This window comes from Rhinolophus ferrumequinum, chromosome 21 (assembly GCF_004115265.2).
Source record: "Rhinolophus ferrumequinum isolate MPI-CBG mRhiFer1 chromosome 21, mRhiFer1_v1.p, whole genome shotgun sequence".
Classification (NCBI taxonomy): domain Eukaryota; kingdom Metazoa; phylum Chordata; class Mammalia; order Chiroptera; family Rhinolophidae; genus Rhinolophus; species Rhinolophus ferrumequinum.
In genome coordinates this window covers 28,817,668-28,835,222 of record NC_046304.1, presented here as the reverse complement: position 1 = coordinate 28,835,222, position 17,555 = coordinate 28,817,668, and the positions used below count along the sequence as shown (strand labels likewise).

The 17,555-nt window shown below is 40.8% G+C and overlaps 1 protein-coding gene across 1 annotated transcript in view; it reads left to right on the top strand.

Moving 5' to 3' along the window:
• Positions 1–17,555, top strand: part of ANKFN1 (ankyrin repeat and fibronectin type III domain containing 1) — a 287,775-nt gene that overhangs the window by 246,627 nt on the left and 23,593 nt on the right. The window contains 3 exon segments of the mRNA XM_033091652.1: positions 5,423–5,589; positions 8,304–8,454; positions 9,982–10,150. Of these exon segments, the coding sequence (XP_032947543.1) occupies positions 5,423–5,589; positions 8,304–8,454; positions 9,982–10,150 (487 nt within the window).

Genomic DNA, 17,555 nt, shown 5'->3' with positions numbered 1-17,555 from the left:
TCCTTCTTTTCTCCTTAGGCATCCCTTATCACCTCCAGGGACCCAGTAACTTCTTCTTACACCTGAGGTGCCTAGAGTATACAATCTCATCTATTCTGCTGTTTTCCAGCATGTTCCTGTTCCCTCTACCTCCAAGCAGCATCTAACATGGGGATCAAAAACTAATGGAATCAGGAAGACTAGTGGAAAAGGGCCAAGTGGGCTACATGTAAGAAAAAATTGGTTTCACACGTAAACTTGTTCATTGATGTTCAGAGCATAATTATTCCCAGTTGCCAAAGAGTGGGAACACCCAAATGTCCACAACTAATGAATGGATAAACAAAAGTACTATATCCATCTAATGGAATATTACTCAGCCGTGAAAATGAAATACTGACCCATGCTATGACAGGAATGAACCTTGACAATATTATGCTAAGTAAAAGGAGCCAAACACAAAAGGCCACCTATTGTATGATTCCATTTATATGAAATGCCCAGAATAGGCAAATTTGTAGAGACAGAAAGTAGATGAGTGGCTCCACGGATGGGTGGAGGAGGGATTGGGAATGACAACTAATGAAGCTGAGCGTTTCTTTTGAAGTGATGAAAATGGCCTGGAATTACATCGTGCTGATAGTTGCACCACCTTGTAAATATAGGGAAGAAGAAGAAAAAAAAACCCTGACTTTCACACATTAAAAGGGTGAATTTTATGGTATGTGAATTATATCTCAATTAAAAACAGTAGAAGCAATAGAGACTACAGTAATCTGGAGGTCCCTTGTCTCATCTAAAGAACAGCCCTCGTCAGCCTCAGCTAATTACAGTAGAAGAGACTAGTCCCAATGCTGACATGGTGTCCAATTTCTTTTTTTAAAAAGTTGGAAATCCAGAGTTTGGGATAAAATCTTTTTATTTTGAGAAGTTAAAAAATAATTCAGAAAATGTTACATTCTTTGCAGCCCATCTGATCTTGGGCCGACTCACAAAGACCACCAGCCAGCAGTTTATGACCTCTGCTGTCCCTGGACGGTTCGGCTTCCATGCCTTATCCAACACAACAAAAGCTCTGTAGTTCCGGGAGAAGCGACTATATATCATTCTTTTAACAAACACTTAGGAGACCTGATCAATGGACAGCGGGTGGATACACCCTTCCTGGTTGTCGTACCAGCACAGCACATTCTCTCCCAGAGGCCCAGCCCCAGGCCCCACTACCTCTGGTCCTCTCACTTCATATTTAATAAACATTTTTTTCAGTATCAACTAGGTGCCAGGAACTCTTCTGGGTGCTATAGGAAAAACAAATGAGTAAGTCAAGATCCCGGGTCTCAAGGAGTTCAGTCAAGGGAGGGAGACAGACTTGAAAACAAATCAAGGTAATACAAGGCAGAATTAACCCAGAGCCTGATAGCAGCACAAACAGCATACTATGGAAACACAGACAAAGCAGCTATTAACGCTACCTGGAAGGATCAGGGAAGGCGTTGGAGAAGAGGTGACATTTGGCTGAGCCATGCAGCGTAAGTTAAGTTCACCAGGTGGAGGAAAAAAGAAAGAGATGGGGGAGGGAAAGATGGAGGGAGGAAGGGAAAGGAGAAGGTGGGGAGGGAAGGGGGAAGGAAGGAAGAAAGGAGTTAAACAGAGAACTAAATAGAGTGTATGATAAAAGAAATGAGGCAGAAGCTAGAGCAGTAGATCTCACCCTCCCCTGAGTCCACAACAGACCTTACACATTTTCCTTATGGCCTTTGTCGTACTGGGTTAGAAAACCTTGCTTACATGTCTATGAAGGGCAGGATCATGTCTTATCTTGATGGCATTAATATCCTAGTACAATGCCTGATATATATAAATATAATATATATGTATACATATACATATATGTATGTATGTATGTATGTATCTGGTAGGTGCTCAATAAAAGTTGGTAGAATGAGTGAATTCATGAACAAACATAAAATTGGAAAAGAGATTAGGGCATGTATGGTGAATGAAAAGAGATCCATTTGGGCTGGAGATAAGAGATGCAAAAGGGCTATATTGGAAGTAGAGGACAGAAATGTAGGTTAGAGGTTAAATCAGGCAATATAGAGACGCTCATAGATGTTTGATTTGGTTTAGGAGGCCTTTCGAGTATACCTCAGATTATGTGAATGGGACAGCTTCTTTCTCTTCCAATACATTTCTCAGGCTCCAAAACATTCTGACTGATGAAGGATAAAATGACTGTAAAGGCAGGAAAACAGATAGTAGATGCTCAGTAATAGTCCTTTAAGAAAAACTGAATGAAAGAGTGAATTACTCCATCCCAGAATGGTGCTGGTTTTTATATAACCACAGTATGTTCCCAGCTCGCATTCTATTTGTGGTCAGTTCTGACCCCCACGTTTTTTCTCTTATACTTATACCCATCCTATATTTGTACTTGGGTTTGGGTCTTTACAAGCACATTTTCTTATTAAGTTTCAACCCTAATTATGATAGGCTTATTTTTCCAATGCATAAGGTCATTCAGAGCTTTATTTTACTTTCCAGAAAATCAAAACCACACCAAATTTGGGACCCACAAATTTGATACACACATTCTTCATTTCTTTGTCTGGAATATCAATAAATAAGCTGAAAGACTGGCCCTCAGGACCAGTCCCTACTGGGCCATCACTCAAAATGTCTACTATCCCCACACCATCTCCATCATTCACAAGTCTTCAACCCAGATATTCAACTTATTAAAGTAATACGGTAAAGATTCTACTTTACCCAGATTATCTAGTGAAACAGATTACACTGGAGACTTCTCCTTGGTCTGTGGATCCTGTTATTTTGCTGTTAGAAATTAAAATTGTCTGTATAATTTGCCCTTCACAAAACGATGTTGACTCCTACTTAGTGTCTCGGGATTTCCTGAGTGACTGCAAATTGATTGTTTGATGGTTCTTTCTCATTTTTCCAAAAGATCAATAAGTTGGTGGTCTTTAATTACTAGGGTCATCCTGTGTTTCTCCCCTTCCTGTTTCAAAGATAGGCATATTTGCCCTTTTCTAGTCTTCAGGGACTTTCTAGTTCTCCATCACTACTCAAAAATAATGACCTGTGGGTTTGTGGCCACATCTGCTTGTACAGCAAGTACCCCTAGGGTGCATATCATCAAATTCTACTGATCTGAATACTTCAAAAACTACTGGAATCAGGAAGACTAATGGAAATGAGCCAAGTGGTTTTCCTCCTCTATTAACCATTTCTTTCTCTTTGATTACCCATTCATGTCTCAAAATTTCACCTTAACCGAACTTCCTCATTCAAACTACTTACCTGTGATCTTTTCTGAAGAGACAGGATAGAAGACATTAAAAAGTTAAGCCTATCAATCTCCTGATTTTAGTAAGAATTCCTTCCTTCTTGATCATGTAATCAAATTTTTTCTAGTCTATTTTTTTGCCAAGTACCTTCAAAGTTACTTATCCTTTGCTTTCCTGTACATGCTAGTTATGTCTTCCTCCCAATTGTGACCATTCTTATTTTGTCCCTCTTCTGCTATTCTCATATGTTCTGTTTTAAGGACCTGTCCTGATTTCCACATGGAGTGTACCTATTATATACACAAGTAGTACTGGGTATTAAGGATACAAAGCAAGAAAAATAAAAATAAAAACAGGAACACCATTAATTTCATAGTCTAGTTCAAGAAAAGAGCATAAAAGAAGAAAAATATAAGTTAAGTACTCCTTCCGCTGTGTGCCTACACTGTCTCTATTTTATAAAACCGATCTTAGTACATTGTGATCATTTGTTTACTCATCTCCTTAACCTCTTCAAAAGTAGTTGTCATATCAGGTTACTTGAAACCCTAATGTGCCCCGTAGTGCCTGGAATTCAATGTGTTTGATAAAGGATGAGACAAAGGAGACAATACATAATAGCATGTATGAGATGTTGCAAATCGTTAATTCTACAGAGGAGGGATCACTCCTTCAGAATATGGTTGTCAAGGAAGGCTTCAATACCTCTCTGTTCCATATAAAATTCTGTACAAGTATAATATTTTGTCCACCTTCCCTACATTTAGTGGTTGATTCCCTCTTTTTTATCCCCTTTGTAAACCAGGCTAAACTCTGGCCCAGAGGAATCCTTCCCTTGTAATCAGTTACCTGACTCCTAACTCCTAACTCTGTGTTTCACCCCACACTGCCCAAATGTTCATAAGTCTTACCTATTGCTATAGCAGAGTGGGGTGCGGGGGGTTCCTATATTTCCAGTTATTCATTGTCTGAGTTCCTGCAGTCATATAGAGAAGCAAAAGTCACAACCTAAATAGTTCACTAGAGAACTGACCACATATAAAACGACTCCACTCAAGCATCCCTCTATACTTAACTAGGTTGGCACTTCCTGTTACACAAATAACTTCATTCAGTCTCTGCTGCATGTAGAATATTGTGATGTAACAATACAATGCAAATTCAATGCAAATCTATTACAAGGTAAATTTTAAAATCTTCTAAAAGATACAGAATTTTGTGACACTGATGAAGATGATGTGGAGACCTAATCAAATCACATGCAAGGCTAGTCACAATCTGGCAGTGGTAGACCAGTTAACAATTGAAGAACATAAAATGAGCAAGGATTTTATAAGAGAATGATTTGACTATCGAAATGATTTTAAATGCCAGGGGGAAAAATATGAAACTTTAAAATACTCTTGCAAAAATTATCCTCTTCATGATCACATTTTGAAGTCAAATGTGAGGAATAGCGTTTCAGCTATCCTATAATTTAGTCTAAAAAATGAAGCCAAAGAAAGAATCAATATTTGATTGTCTCTTCATTCTCAGAATTAGTGAATAAGTATAATTACAACTTAAATGTTAATAAGATAAGTAAATCTACTGCTGTTATAGTTTGTTACATTTTTCAAGATAAAGAGTCAGTTAAATCTTTTTTATTTATTATAAAGTTTTGATCCCATTTTAAATGATGTCATTGAAACTCCACTCTTCCTGATACCGGTTATCCTGAAATAATGAGGCTTCCTGTTCTGCTTTGTCAGGTTTTACACTTGCAAATTTCTGTTTTCCCCCCAGCTGCACAATAAGCCTTCCAAGGACAGAAATTGTAAAGTCTATTTTTCTTTAGTACCTGCTTCCACCACCACCACCATCCCTGTCTCTATCACAACCCACACACCTACCCCGGCTCAGAAATCTAAGGAAAATTAAGCATGCAGAATATATTAATGATTGATGACCTTATTTGGGGGATAATACTCCTAGAGGTAAGACTGTCTGGCCCAAACCTTCATGGTGGTATCGGTTTCTCACCTAATTACTTAGCTACATCTCCTTTGATTCATAACACCTAAGAAAGAAAAAGGTTTTGCGATTGCCTTTTAAGGTGTTTTTTGTTTTGTTTTGTCTTCTTTTTCCCCGTACAGGATATTCTCTCCTATCATAAGAGGAGTCATCAGCGGCTCTCTCCTGGGTTATACCTGGGTTACCTAAAGCTGTGTAGTTCTGTGGATCAGATAAAAGTCCTTGTTACCCAGAAGTTACCCAACATTCTCTGCCATGTGAAGATCCGTGACAACAATAACATTTCCAAGTAAGTTCTGAGGAGTTTGGATGTTCCTCGTGATGAAACAATGGCTTGAGTGAGAGTGACGGGTTTGATGTGTCAAAAGGCAAATGAAGTGTTACTTCCCAGTGTTGTTTCTGTGGCGAGATGTCCTGAGGGGCCAGTCCAATGGAGCAGAGACAGAGCTGCTTTTTAACATTGGGATAAGGAGGCTGGTGGTGGTGGGGAAAGGAGGGAGCGCATTTAAAGGGGGCACGATCCTCTCACTTTCCTCTGTGTATTATTCATGTTACAACCACTAATGCCCCACTGATTAATGAATAGATGCCCTTCTCTTTTAACATGCTATTTCCAGTATCTTTTCTTCACAATCTAATAAGTCTCTTTGTTTTTTAATATCACTTGTGGAAATGGGTTCTTTCTGGTTGAGCAATTGATTTACCCCTTAATCTTAAAGGACCCCTCTCCCCTCGTTCTCCCCACCCCTCACCCTCTGGCCTTAGGACTTTGTATGTTCTCTATGCTCTTTATGATTCTCCAGGGAAGAAAAGAAGTAACAAGGCCTGAGCTTCTGGAAACTGCTCTATGGTTTGGCATTATGGTGAATTACACTGTTAGCTTTGGGAAAGTTGCCCAATCTGGGTAATCTGGCTCAGCTTTACAACTAGCCCTCTTAGCAGGCCTCGGAAAGTCTACTATAATGAACTGAGTTGTGCTCAACATGGGAAAAAATTTTTTTTTTTTTTTTAAGAAAAGGGAAGAATAGATAAGAAAAGAAAAATAACTCTCCAGCGCTTGTCAGGCTTCAGAGTACAAATTATATACCCAAATTCTAGTTACACCTATGGATTTGCTTAACCAAAAGAGACTCTAATGTGGTCATTTAAAATTGTGTCCCTGAAGTGGAAAGTTTATCAACTATAGTGTCTCACAATGTTAAATGAATACTAGTTGATGCCAATGAAGGAGACGGTGGTAACGATGATGGTCTCTTCAAAGATCTCCCTAGCTGCCATGTTCTCTTTCACTTATCAACTACACCTAGACTTTAAGTCTGCCATCTGGTGGTCACTTCTACAATCAACATCAGTTATCTCACTCCTTCCCAAGAGGTTACGGGGCTCATTTGTGGGTTGACACAGCAATGGTTACTTTCATCCCTTTTCTAGATTTGTATCTTAAAGGTTTAGACTCTATCTTTTAGTGATTATACCAACTAATTTCTCCTTGCCAAGGATCCAAGTTTCATTTTCACAAGAGATTCCAGTAGTCTTCACTCTGCCAGTTCCACCTCCCTCATCCATAGAAATTAAACTGATTAGTTAGTGGTAGATATTTCGTGGTATTCCTGCCAGGGATTTATTTTCTAATTTGACTACAGATGCTATTTTAGCAATGTGCTTCTTCAGGTTTTGTGTGTACTTGTGCTGGTCAGAGCCCCCTCATTTAGTTCAATATCAGTGATGGGAGAAAAGAAATAGTTCCCTAGCAGGTTCTCAAAGATTTCAATTATTTATGAAGCCAACAGTATGCCCAGATTGAAGTAGGATTTAATTTCGAAGTAGGATTTAATTTTTTTTTCTCTTATTGGGACAAAGGGTAGATTTTCCATCGTCTTTTCCAGTGTGGGAATTGAAATGAAACAGATATGTTGAAAACAGAAACTATTCTAAGAGGGTAGTTGGTTAAAAGAGAGTGTTTTCTGATGAAAAGCTCATGTCACAATCAATTTCTTTTTCTGACCCAGAGATTGGAGCCCAGGCCGGTATAACCCATTGGGGACAGCCCTCAGAGGGTTTTCATGAGAGTGGGAACATATGTTAGCACCTCCTCTCTTTCCATCCCCAGAGAGGAGGGCTTTCCTTTCCTCTCTTGCCTGCTCCTAAGAGCATGTTGCTGTTCCCTGAAGAGTTAGGAGGAGGAGAAACTGGGCCAACTGAATATGTTTAGAGACTTGTACTAAAATACCTGTGGAAACAATGTTACCCAAGAGACATTTACCTTGATCTTTTCAAGCTTCTTTTGAAGAGCAGCCTTTTGGGGACAAACCAGATGTGCTTTCCTCCCACCACCATTCTTTCCCTTCCCTTCTGCATGACATTTGGAAAAGTTCATTAGGAAGGATTAGAGAGCATACAGAATAAAGACACATATGACTGGCTTGAAAGGAGGATGGAAGCAGTGTTGTGTGTCCCTTAGTTTCTTTTATTGGAATTGTCTGGTGTTCCTGTTTGTGATTCTCCTCAAGCTTTTGGAAGGGGAAAGAAACCCAAATAGTCCTCATGATTACAACAGGCCAGGGTTGAAATGTGCCATGTGGTTTGTTGCCTGAGTTGGACCTGACTCCTGTGGTTGCCCAATTGCTGAATTAACCAGCAGATGCCCCTTGTGGCAAAATGTAGGGTCTTAGAACTTAGAGACGATCTTCAGGGAGAGGAAAATGAAGACTGTCGGGAAATTATTACAAAATATTTAAGAGCTCCAATCTCAAAAACTGACTGATACAAATTAGAGCTGCTGTTCTGAGGTACATGTGGTTTGATAGGTGCACTAAGCTCAAATTAGGAAAAGCTCGTTTTAAACTCCATTTGGGTGGCTAAAAGTTCAAATATCATGAATTGCATTGAATTTTAACCACCAGAAAGTGGTTATCCAGGTTCTGGACATATATACTAAAAATGTTCTGAGCTGTGTTCTGAACTTTTGTTATATTTCTAATTTTAACTTGACTCAACATACAGAGAGGAGTGGGAATGGATCCAAAAGCTTTCTGGCTCTGAATCTATGGAAAGTGTGGATCATACTTCTGACTGCCCCGTGCAATTGTTCTTCTACGAGCTCCAGATGGCAGTGAAAGCTCTCCTTAAGCAGATCAATATACCTCTAAACCAGGTACTAGTCCTTACAGTTTTATCTTCTTTTTATGGCTCATGGAAACTGCATTCTGGCATAAAAGTCAAAAGGTAAAAGATACATGTCTGTTAATTTTCATGGATTTAAATACCCCTTTGCACACACGAGGCCACTTTGAATTGGACGCTACCGGTGGACACAGACTGCACGTCTGCCTCTTTTCTCTCGCTCCTCTGCAGTGACCCCCCTTTACTCATGTTTCATTGGTCTGGTCAAGCAGGGAAAAGTCATTTGCTAGCCCACCTTGAAAGAGACCAAGTCTCAGCTTCAGGATAGCATGAAGCAGGGGAAATAATCAAAGAAATAAATAAGTGTATACTTAGATGGGCAAACGATGTAGCTAAGGACAGAGGACTAGTGGTCGTATCATCTATAGCAATGGCCAAGGTTATGCCTGCTACCTTTCCACAGAGAATTTACTGTTGAAATGGTTGTCTTATCTGAATCAAAACGTGCAACTCTAACCTCTACTAACAAGCAATTTCAAGGAAAACTGTTGGCATAGAAGAGAATAGAAAAAGTTTATTAGGCTCTGTCCTGTAAGTTAACATGATGTAGTGTTAGCTTGAATTCTTTTTTTTTTTTTTTCCTACATTCACCTTTTCCTCCTACCCAGCACACACACACACCATCCCTACACACACACACAAAATGAACCAAGTTTAGCGTGTAAACAGGAAGACCATTGTAGAAGTAACTGTCTCTTTTTAAATAACAGACAGACAACCACGTATTGGCCTCTGACCCATGGAGGCAGGGGTATAGATTGGAAACTCCAAGAGTGTTTTTCCATTGGGGTATTGCTCTGATTCTAAGTTAATACTGCAAGGCTAGTCCAAAACAGCCAACACTGACAATAAATAAATTGCACAAGATGGCCATAAACACACTAGGAGAGCAATTGGATTATTCCAGGGGTGGCCGTGTACTCAGGAGGAGAAAAAAAAAAATACCAGGTCTACTTGTGACAGTAGATACTATTAAAGGGTTTCTTGGGCTTAGCAGGTTTGGAGCAGCTCATATTTCATTGGTGACTCTTGGGCTACATATACATGTTGGGAGAAGGCTGCCTAACTGCCTAAGAGTGCATACAACATTTTTTTTTTTTTTTTGGATTCTTGTAAAATTTTCTCAGTCCTTGGCCAGAAACTACATTTTTCCCCCTTAACCAACTTAAATTGAAACTAGTGGATTTTTAATTCAATCCATTTTTGTTGCTTCATGTAATTATATTCATCATTTTGAAAAGCCCACAGAATGCAATCATTTTCTGCTTTTATAAGAAGCATAAATGTTGTTTTCAGAGTTTATGTGGAACATTACTGCCTTAAATCTTGATTTTATATAGCATTATTAAATGGGCTGAACCCTAATATTTATGTTGTATAAAAATTCCAAGCTTGAAGTCATGTAATTTTGTTAGATGTTTTATGCCAGTTTGGTGTTGTTTATGTAAGTGCCATGTTGTAACTCTCCTATTTTTCCTCCGCGCGTGTCCCTCTGCAGGCAAGGAACTTCCGCCTCTACACACAGGAGGTGTTGGAAATGGGTCACAATGTGGCCTTTCTTCTCCTGCTCCCTGCCTCAGACGACGTCTGTACAGCCCCAGGACAGAATACTCCTTACACCCCACACTCAGGGTTTCTTAACCTCCCTCTTCAGATGTTTGAACTTGGTATAGTGGCTTGTTTCACCTAGAAATATTAACCCAGCCTCCTTATAATAAAATCACAAAGTTATATCTGTTCCCCCTTGTCCCAGTGGAGGGTCAATAAATCACATGATGGCTTTGGCAACAACCCTTCCTAGAACTGTGTACAAGTCTGAGAGAAAGCAAAGCTCCAAGACTATGTGCCTGAGCAATAATTATTGAAACGTAGCTAAGGCCCAATGGAGAGGAGGGAATTCTAAACAGAAAGTTCAGTTATCAGGCTGCAGTTCTTGCCTCCCTTTTGCTTTCTTAAAACATAAATACAAGAACTGATGTTTTCATGAAAAGCGCTCTCTCTCTCTCTCTCTCTCTCTCTCTCTCTCTCTCTCTCTCTCTCTCTCTCTCTCTCTCTCTCTCCCTCTCCTTCAACTGGGAAAAACTGAAATTAAAATGTAGAGTGTGTACCACTTTGGAGGGGAAAAAAAAGTCTATAACTTTAAATCATGCTGATTTATTAAATAGAGTCTAATATTAAATAGACTAAAATTCTAGCAGACCATCTGAGAAATTGACAGGGTCTCCCAGGATGCAATATTGTGATTATAATAATGTGGGATTCTGAATGGTGGAAGATCTTGTCCTGACTTTCAGAAATGAATAGCCTGGGCCCCAGTTTCCCTATTTTTGCAGAGACCCCTGCTGCCCACTGAGAATGTGAATAGGGAGGCTTTGTCTCTTCCCCATGCTTCATCTTGTAACAGGCCAATAAGAGGCAATTAGCAAGAGTTCCGTCAGTTCAAATAAATCGTAGGATTTGTGGGAGGGTGAGTGACTGGGTGGGTGGAATGGAGGCAGACTCTGGATTGCTCCCCAGCCACCAGACTTAGAAGCAGACAAGGCAACTGCCTGATGTCTCATTTTGAGACTTGGGCATCTGAATCTGAATTTATCCTTTGAGGATAAATGGATGAAGCCTCTCAGTTTCCCTTGCTCCGAGTAGTTCAGATGCCCGAAAGCTGATGAACAGCGGGTGTTATTTCCCAGAGGAGGGAGAGTTATCAGACTTGCACACTAGGCCTTGAGAGTCCTGCTCCTCGGGTCTGTGGCATCGGCCATACCACTCTTAAGAGACCTGGAGGTGAATGTGACCATTTAAGGAATTCCGTACCCAAAGAGCGTTATTATTCCACGATATAATAGTATCGCTGCTGGGAAATATAGTTTGGATCAAAGTATGTCCATTCCAGTTAATAAGTTTATATATTGGGCGCCTCATGTGGGGATTCGGAGATGAGTAAGACAAAGGCTCCCAAGGGGCTTGCAGTACAGTCATAGGAGTAAAAGAATACAAATTACTATTTAATGAAGTAGGATGTGCCAACATCATTAGAATTAAGTCATATTAAAGTAAAAGGAAGCACATTTTTCTCAAAGAAGATACCAGAAAGTGGCCTTGGAGGAGAGGCTATTTGATGTGGGTGCTAAAGAATGGACAGGATATTAATCAACATGGATAATGAGAAAAGCCTTCTTGTCGGGAAGCAGAATGAGCAACGACAGGAGAACGGAAGAACTCAGAAAGAGTCAGGAAAAGGACAAGTGGTCCAGTTTGGCTGAATCTGAGAAGTGATGGGAGGAAATAGTGGACATAAAGCTGTATGGACCAGTTGTGGACATACTGGGCAGTATCATGAAAGGCAGTCTGAAGAATCTGTTTGAGATCAATTGAAAGCAGGGTTGGAGGGAATAGTTCAGAGGTTATTATAATAATAATAATAATAAAAAGGAAACAAGTACAGGTGCAAGAAACATTGGGAGTAATCAACAAGATTGGGCAACTTTTTGAATGAGAAAAAGTGAAGTCTAGAGTATCCCCAGGGTTTCCAGCCTCAAAGACCATAAAACTAGTGCTGCTATTATAAGAAGTCAGGAAGTCAGAGAGGAAAATGGTTTGGGGGGTGGGGGGAAGTGATGCTTTTAGCTCTGAACATCTTGAGTCTGGAGGTGCTAATTTAACCTCTGAGTGGACCTGTCCAATCGGCAATAAAAATGCAGGAGGGAAAGTTGGGTACCAGACACAGAAGTCTGACCAGTGCCTGTTGATAACATCTGAAACCAAGAAAGGGAATGACTTCCTAGGGATGGATAATTGGTAATTAACAGAGAAAAGAACTAAGGAAAATACTTCATTGGAGAGCTAACCAGAAGTCTATTCTGTGTAAAACAGTCATTATTGTTCCGTGATTATAGGTAAAAATACATGACATTCATTTCCCCATGCCTCAGTGGCATTGGTGGGAAGAATCAATGATTTGGTGTCAATCAGAATAGTATCTGATTACCAAGACCTTGGATGAGCAAGCCCTGTAAGTTTCCTCTCTATTTTGCTTTCTGGGAGGCTTATGCACTCTTCGTGGGCAGCCACACTTGGTCCTACTGATGTTACTCTCTATTCTACAATCACCTCTCTCCACTCATTTGTCCATTAATTCATCAATCAATATTTATTAAATAACCTACTATGTGCCAGGGACTATTCTAGGTACTGAAAAATCAGCAATGATCAACCTCTTTGTGAAGTTTACATTCTAGTGGGGGAGACAAATAGTAAACCAATGAGCAAATGATAATATTGTAAATATCAGACAGTATTTAGGGCTAGGAGGAAAAATAAATCAGGGTAAGGGACTGGAGTGAAGTGACAGGAGCTGCAATTTTGTATAGGATGACCTGAGAAGGCCTCTTTGCAGAAGATACATTTGAGCAGAGATCTGAAATTCCCATGCAACAGGAATAGCAAATGCAAAGGCCTTAAAGTAAGAGGGTGCTTGGCTAAGAAATCAATGTAGGTGATAAGTAGGGACTTCCTTCTTCCATAGACAGGTCCAGAGTAAAAGGTCAACACAGATAGTAAGCATTTCTGAGAAGTAGAGGGTGGTTGGACATTCAGTCACAATGCAGAAAATTGTATTGACAACATAGGAAATTCTAACACAACCTGAAAAGATGCAAATTATGGGGATCTGTAAATTATAATAAAGCCTTACTCTGTATTTCAGTTTGACTTGTAGAAGTCCTGCCTGTCCCAATGGAAGTGTCTGAGATTTAGCAAACTGATTCTGTCGCAGGCCCTGGCCTGGGTGAAGCTTATATCTCTTGTTAACCAGCTATGGAAAAAATGCAGCACCTGAGCCTTAGTGTTCCAGCACTAAGTAGATCTAGCAAGGACAAAATGAGAAAGGAGCTCAGCCCTGTGTTTCCTGGAGGAAAGATGAGGCTGGGGCAAACCCACAGGGGTTCCTGCACAGGACTAGTGTCACGCAGGAGGGTGATGTCAGATCCCAGGAGCAGGGCTGACCTGAGGCCAAGTGGGACGTTCAGACCCACTCCTTCGCCATAGCCTGAGGCTGACACTCCCCCATCCTTTGGGTAAAAGCGGAATAGCCCTGCTCTACCATAATCAGGCTTGTGCCTGGGGGCTGGCAAGGGTCACTATGTGTACTGGTCCCAGAAACAAAAGGAAAAGCAGTATCATGAGCCCTTAGAGACTCGGCTTAGGGACCTGGCCTCCTGAGGACTGGCCTCGCCTGAACTCCAGAGGTCGCCCTGCCCTGACCCTGGGGGCAGTCACAGTGGACAGCAGGCCTAGGATGAGGAAAGGTGATTATATTGATTTCCTTGGCTCTATGATTCAGACTGATTGGATTAGCGAGAATGAAAAACCGGGCAATTTTTAAAAGATAGATTGAAGCCTGGTATCTATTTTATACCTCGGTGCTTGGCTACCTCCTTCATTCAGCAAACATTTATGGAGTGTCCACGATATGCCAAGTACTGTGCTAGGGCTGGACATACAGGTATTAGTTAGTAAGATACAGTCCACCTACCAGAAGTCTAGAATCCAGTAGACGATACAGACATCTCCACCAACAGGCCCAATACAATGAAAGCAGTGCTGTAAGAGGTAGGCTGTGTGGAATTTCAGAGGAAAGACACCTAATCCTTTCTTACAGAGATAATATTTGAGCTAGGCCTCGAAGGATAAATAAACATTCAGAAAAGGAAAGAAAAGGCGGAGCAGAAAAAGAAAATCACTGTAAGCAGAAGGAACAGCATGCACAAAGGCTTGGAGACCTGGGAAAATGCAGCCCTTAATTAAGAATTAAGTACATTCTTAATAGTTCACTGTGACAGATGCTTAAGGCATCTAAAGAAGAGTGACAGGAGATGAAACTAAAAATTAAGAAGGTCAGAATCACGAAGAGCTACTTATGCCATCCTAAAGAGTTTACACTTTATCCTATAGGCAATGGGGAGTCATTAAAAGATTTTAAGAAAAGGAATAGTATGGTCTTACTGGTTTTTAGCAGTTCTGTAGAGGATGAATTGCAGGAGACAGGAAAAATGAAAAAAGAGCTGAGGCTAGAGGCACTGAGAGAGTGACCCAGGTGGGCAATGAGAAAACCCCTAACCAAGGCTGCCACGGTAGGGCTATACAAGAGAAAGCAGAGGCAAGAGGAATTTAGGAGCTAGAATCAATAGGAGTTTGTGATTGATTTAATGTGGCTGAAGAGCAAGATGGAGGAGCCAGAGAGTCTGAATAGGGTGCTGAGATGGATAATGTTGCCATCTACCAAAATAGGAAATACTAGGGGAGGCACAGGTCTGGGGGAGGGCAGAGATGATGAGTGCAGTTTGACACATGAGGAGTTTCGAGGTGCCTGTGGGACATCCAGGCATTGAGCCTAATGGAATCCAGGCCACAGGCTTACAAGAAATGGCACAGTCTCAACCCTCATTCCTGATGCCCGTTTTTCATGATTTAGGACACCATTCCTGAATTCCAACTGTCAACTCATTTACTACCAGGAATCTTTAGAGGGGCATCTTGTGCCCAGGTTCTTTCTGACACCTTGGCAAAGAATCATGGAGTTAAAACTGACCCCGGGGGTAATCTTGTCAATTCCTTAGCTTCCAAACTAGGCTACGTGACCCAGACTGGCTAGGACTTTATTGAGGTAGAGAGCTTTAGGGAGACTACTCTAATCTCAGTCCTATTCTAATATCCTAACTACTAAATGGCTCATTCTTCCTGGGAGGATGGTATAGGGGTGTGAGCAAACATTTATTTTTTATCTGATATGTGCCACATGCTGTTCTGGGCACTTTATATATATTATATTATTTAATCCTAGGTAGGCATTATTACCCCTGAAGCATAGGAGAAAACGGAGGCTCCCTGAGGTTACCTGCCTGCTATCATGCAGATAGTGAGCGGTAGAACTATGATTGTAACCCAGTTATGTCTGGTACCTAAGCCCAAGTACTTTCCACTCTACCATACTCTTAATCTGACTTCCAGTGTTGGTACCAACTGCATTTTAATCTGTCGCTATCTTATATAGAAAAAAGACAGAGAAAACACCACAGAAAATTAGTCTGAGTTTGTAAATTACTAACAAATCATGTGGTCCCAATAGTGCATTATGTATCCTTATACTATTTTGTCTGTAGAATGCATGTGATTCACATTAGAAAAAAATTAGAAGCTTCCAGCCTATCCTTCCTGCCTCAGTGATGGCTACCAAATGTATCATTGCTAAACCACAAAAGACTATGTTAAAGTAACATTTGTTAAAGTAACATTAAAGGCTCTGGATAGAAACCACTAGAGCAGGAAAGTGAAGCGTTTTAGTTGAAAGGTCCTCATAGCTCGCTGTGGTGAGTGGCACGGGTGGTGTGGGCACTGTGAGACCACCCACTGGTCCAAGACTCCTACTGCAAGGAGACACAACAAGAGAAAGTTGTGGACACCCTGGGGTTGCAGAATTTAGATGAGACTAATAGTGCTTCTTTTAAAGAAATTCTTCAATCCCTCTCCCTATCTTCCAAGTTATATTTTAGAAAGAAGGGGGGAAAGTTGATTTTTTTTTTTTTTAAGCAACTTGGTTTGGAAAGGCAGGCTGTGAGACACTCTGCTCTTCACTCTCCAGCCAAGAGTGGACATCTGTCAAGTGCTAACAGGATATAATCCCTCCTTGAAAGGCATAAAGACACATTCAGGGAGTTACAAGGGTCAAGAGTAAGCTAAAAATTAATGGTAACTCTTTCCTGTAGGCTGCCAGTAGATATCAAAGACCTGAAATACACCTTTCAAAAGTGGAAAATCAAGAGCACAGTGAGAAAAGAGGGAACGGACGGAAAGAGGAGAATTTGGAGGCAGGGTCAGCCCTCTTCAGATCGGGGCATGCATTTTTTGTTGCTGTTTATTCAGCCAGTAAACATTAATTGAGAAGCTATAGTGTTCCAGGTTTTTAAGGAAATAAAAATTAATAGGGGACATGGTTCTCGCCCTCAAAGAAATCACAGATGAATGTCAAGGCAGTCAAGTAAACACATAATTACAATAAAGCAGGATAAGTGTCCTGATACATTTAGAGCCAGTGCCCTAGTAGCACAAATGAGAGAAAAACTAATGCTGCCTGGTGGGGAAGAAGTGTCCGTGAAGATCCCACCGAGAAGACATTTATCGTATCAGAAGAAGCTGACCTGACGGTATTAGTAGAGAAAGGAATACGATGACAGGGAAAGTGCATATTTAAAAGCATGTAAATACAGAAGGACCTGTAATAAGTTCAGCTTGACCAAAGTTTAGAGTCAGTGTGGGAAGAGGTGGAAGATGGAAGGTGGTTGCATGATGGAAGATACAATTGAAGATGTATTCAAATTCTAGATCGCAGGGAATTTCCTTATGGTGAGAAGATGTCTAGATTTTTATCTTGAAGTCAAGAAGGAGCTCTGTAGTTGGTAAGCAGGGAAATAGTATGAAAAGGAGATCATTTGGGAGGAGTTCGTCATTTACCAAGGCTGTATGAAATCGTTCTTCTGTGCGTCAGGCAAGAATATATTAAATATATTGGAGTAGAGGAAGTGGGAAGGAGGACCTGACACCAGAGAGAAAAATTAACCCCAGTACTGAGACTACCAAATTAAGAAATGCCTCCTTGAAATGGTGCACAGCTGGAGTAGGGATGGGCCACTGAAGCCCTCACCCTATTCTCCTCTTCCTCTTCTATATGAGGAAATACAGAAAGAGCAGGTTACCCTTACACCCCCCTGAGATTCACCCTACGAGGAAATCAAGCAAGAAAGCAGTCAGTGGTAAGATGGGAACAGAAATCTCTCGATATGCAGTGAAGTAAGGCTTCCTCACTGAGGCATAGAGAAGACCAGATTACCATTTTAAGGGGATGTGGTGTTAGCTTCCCTAAACGGCCAGGTCTAGGTCTCAGGAATCAACAGCAAAGAGGCCAGGCCCAAGAGCAGTAATTAGGTATTCTGCCTAGACTTCCTCACCAAAGCACCAGAATAAAACTCTTTCCACATATTTGTTGAGTTATAACAGCCACATTTCCAAAGCATGGAACAT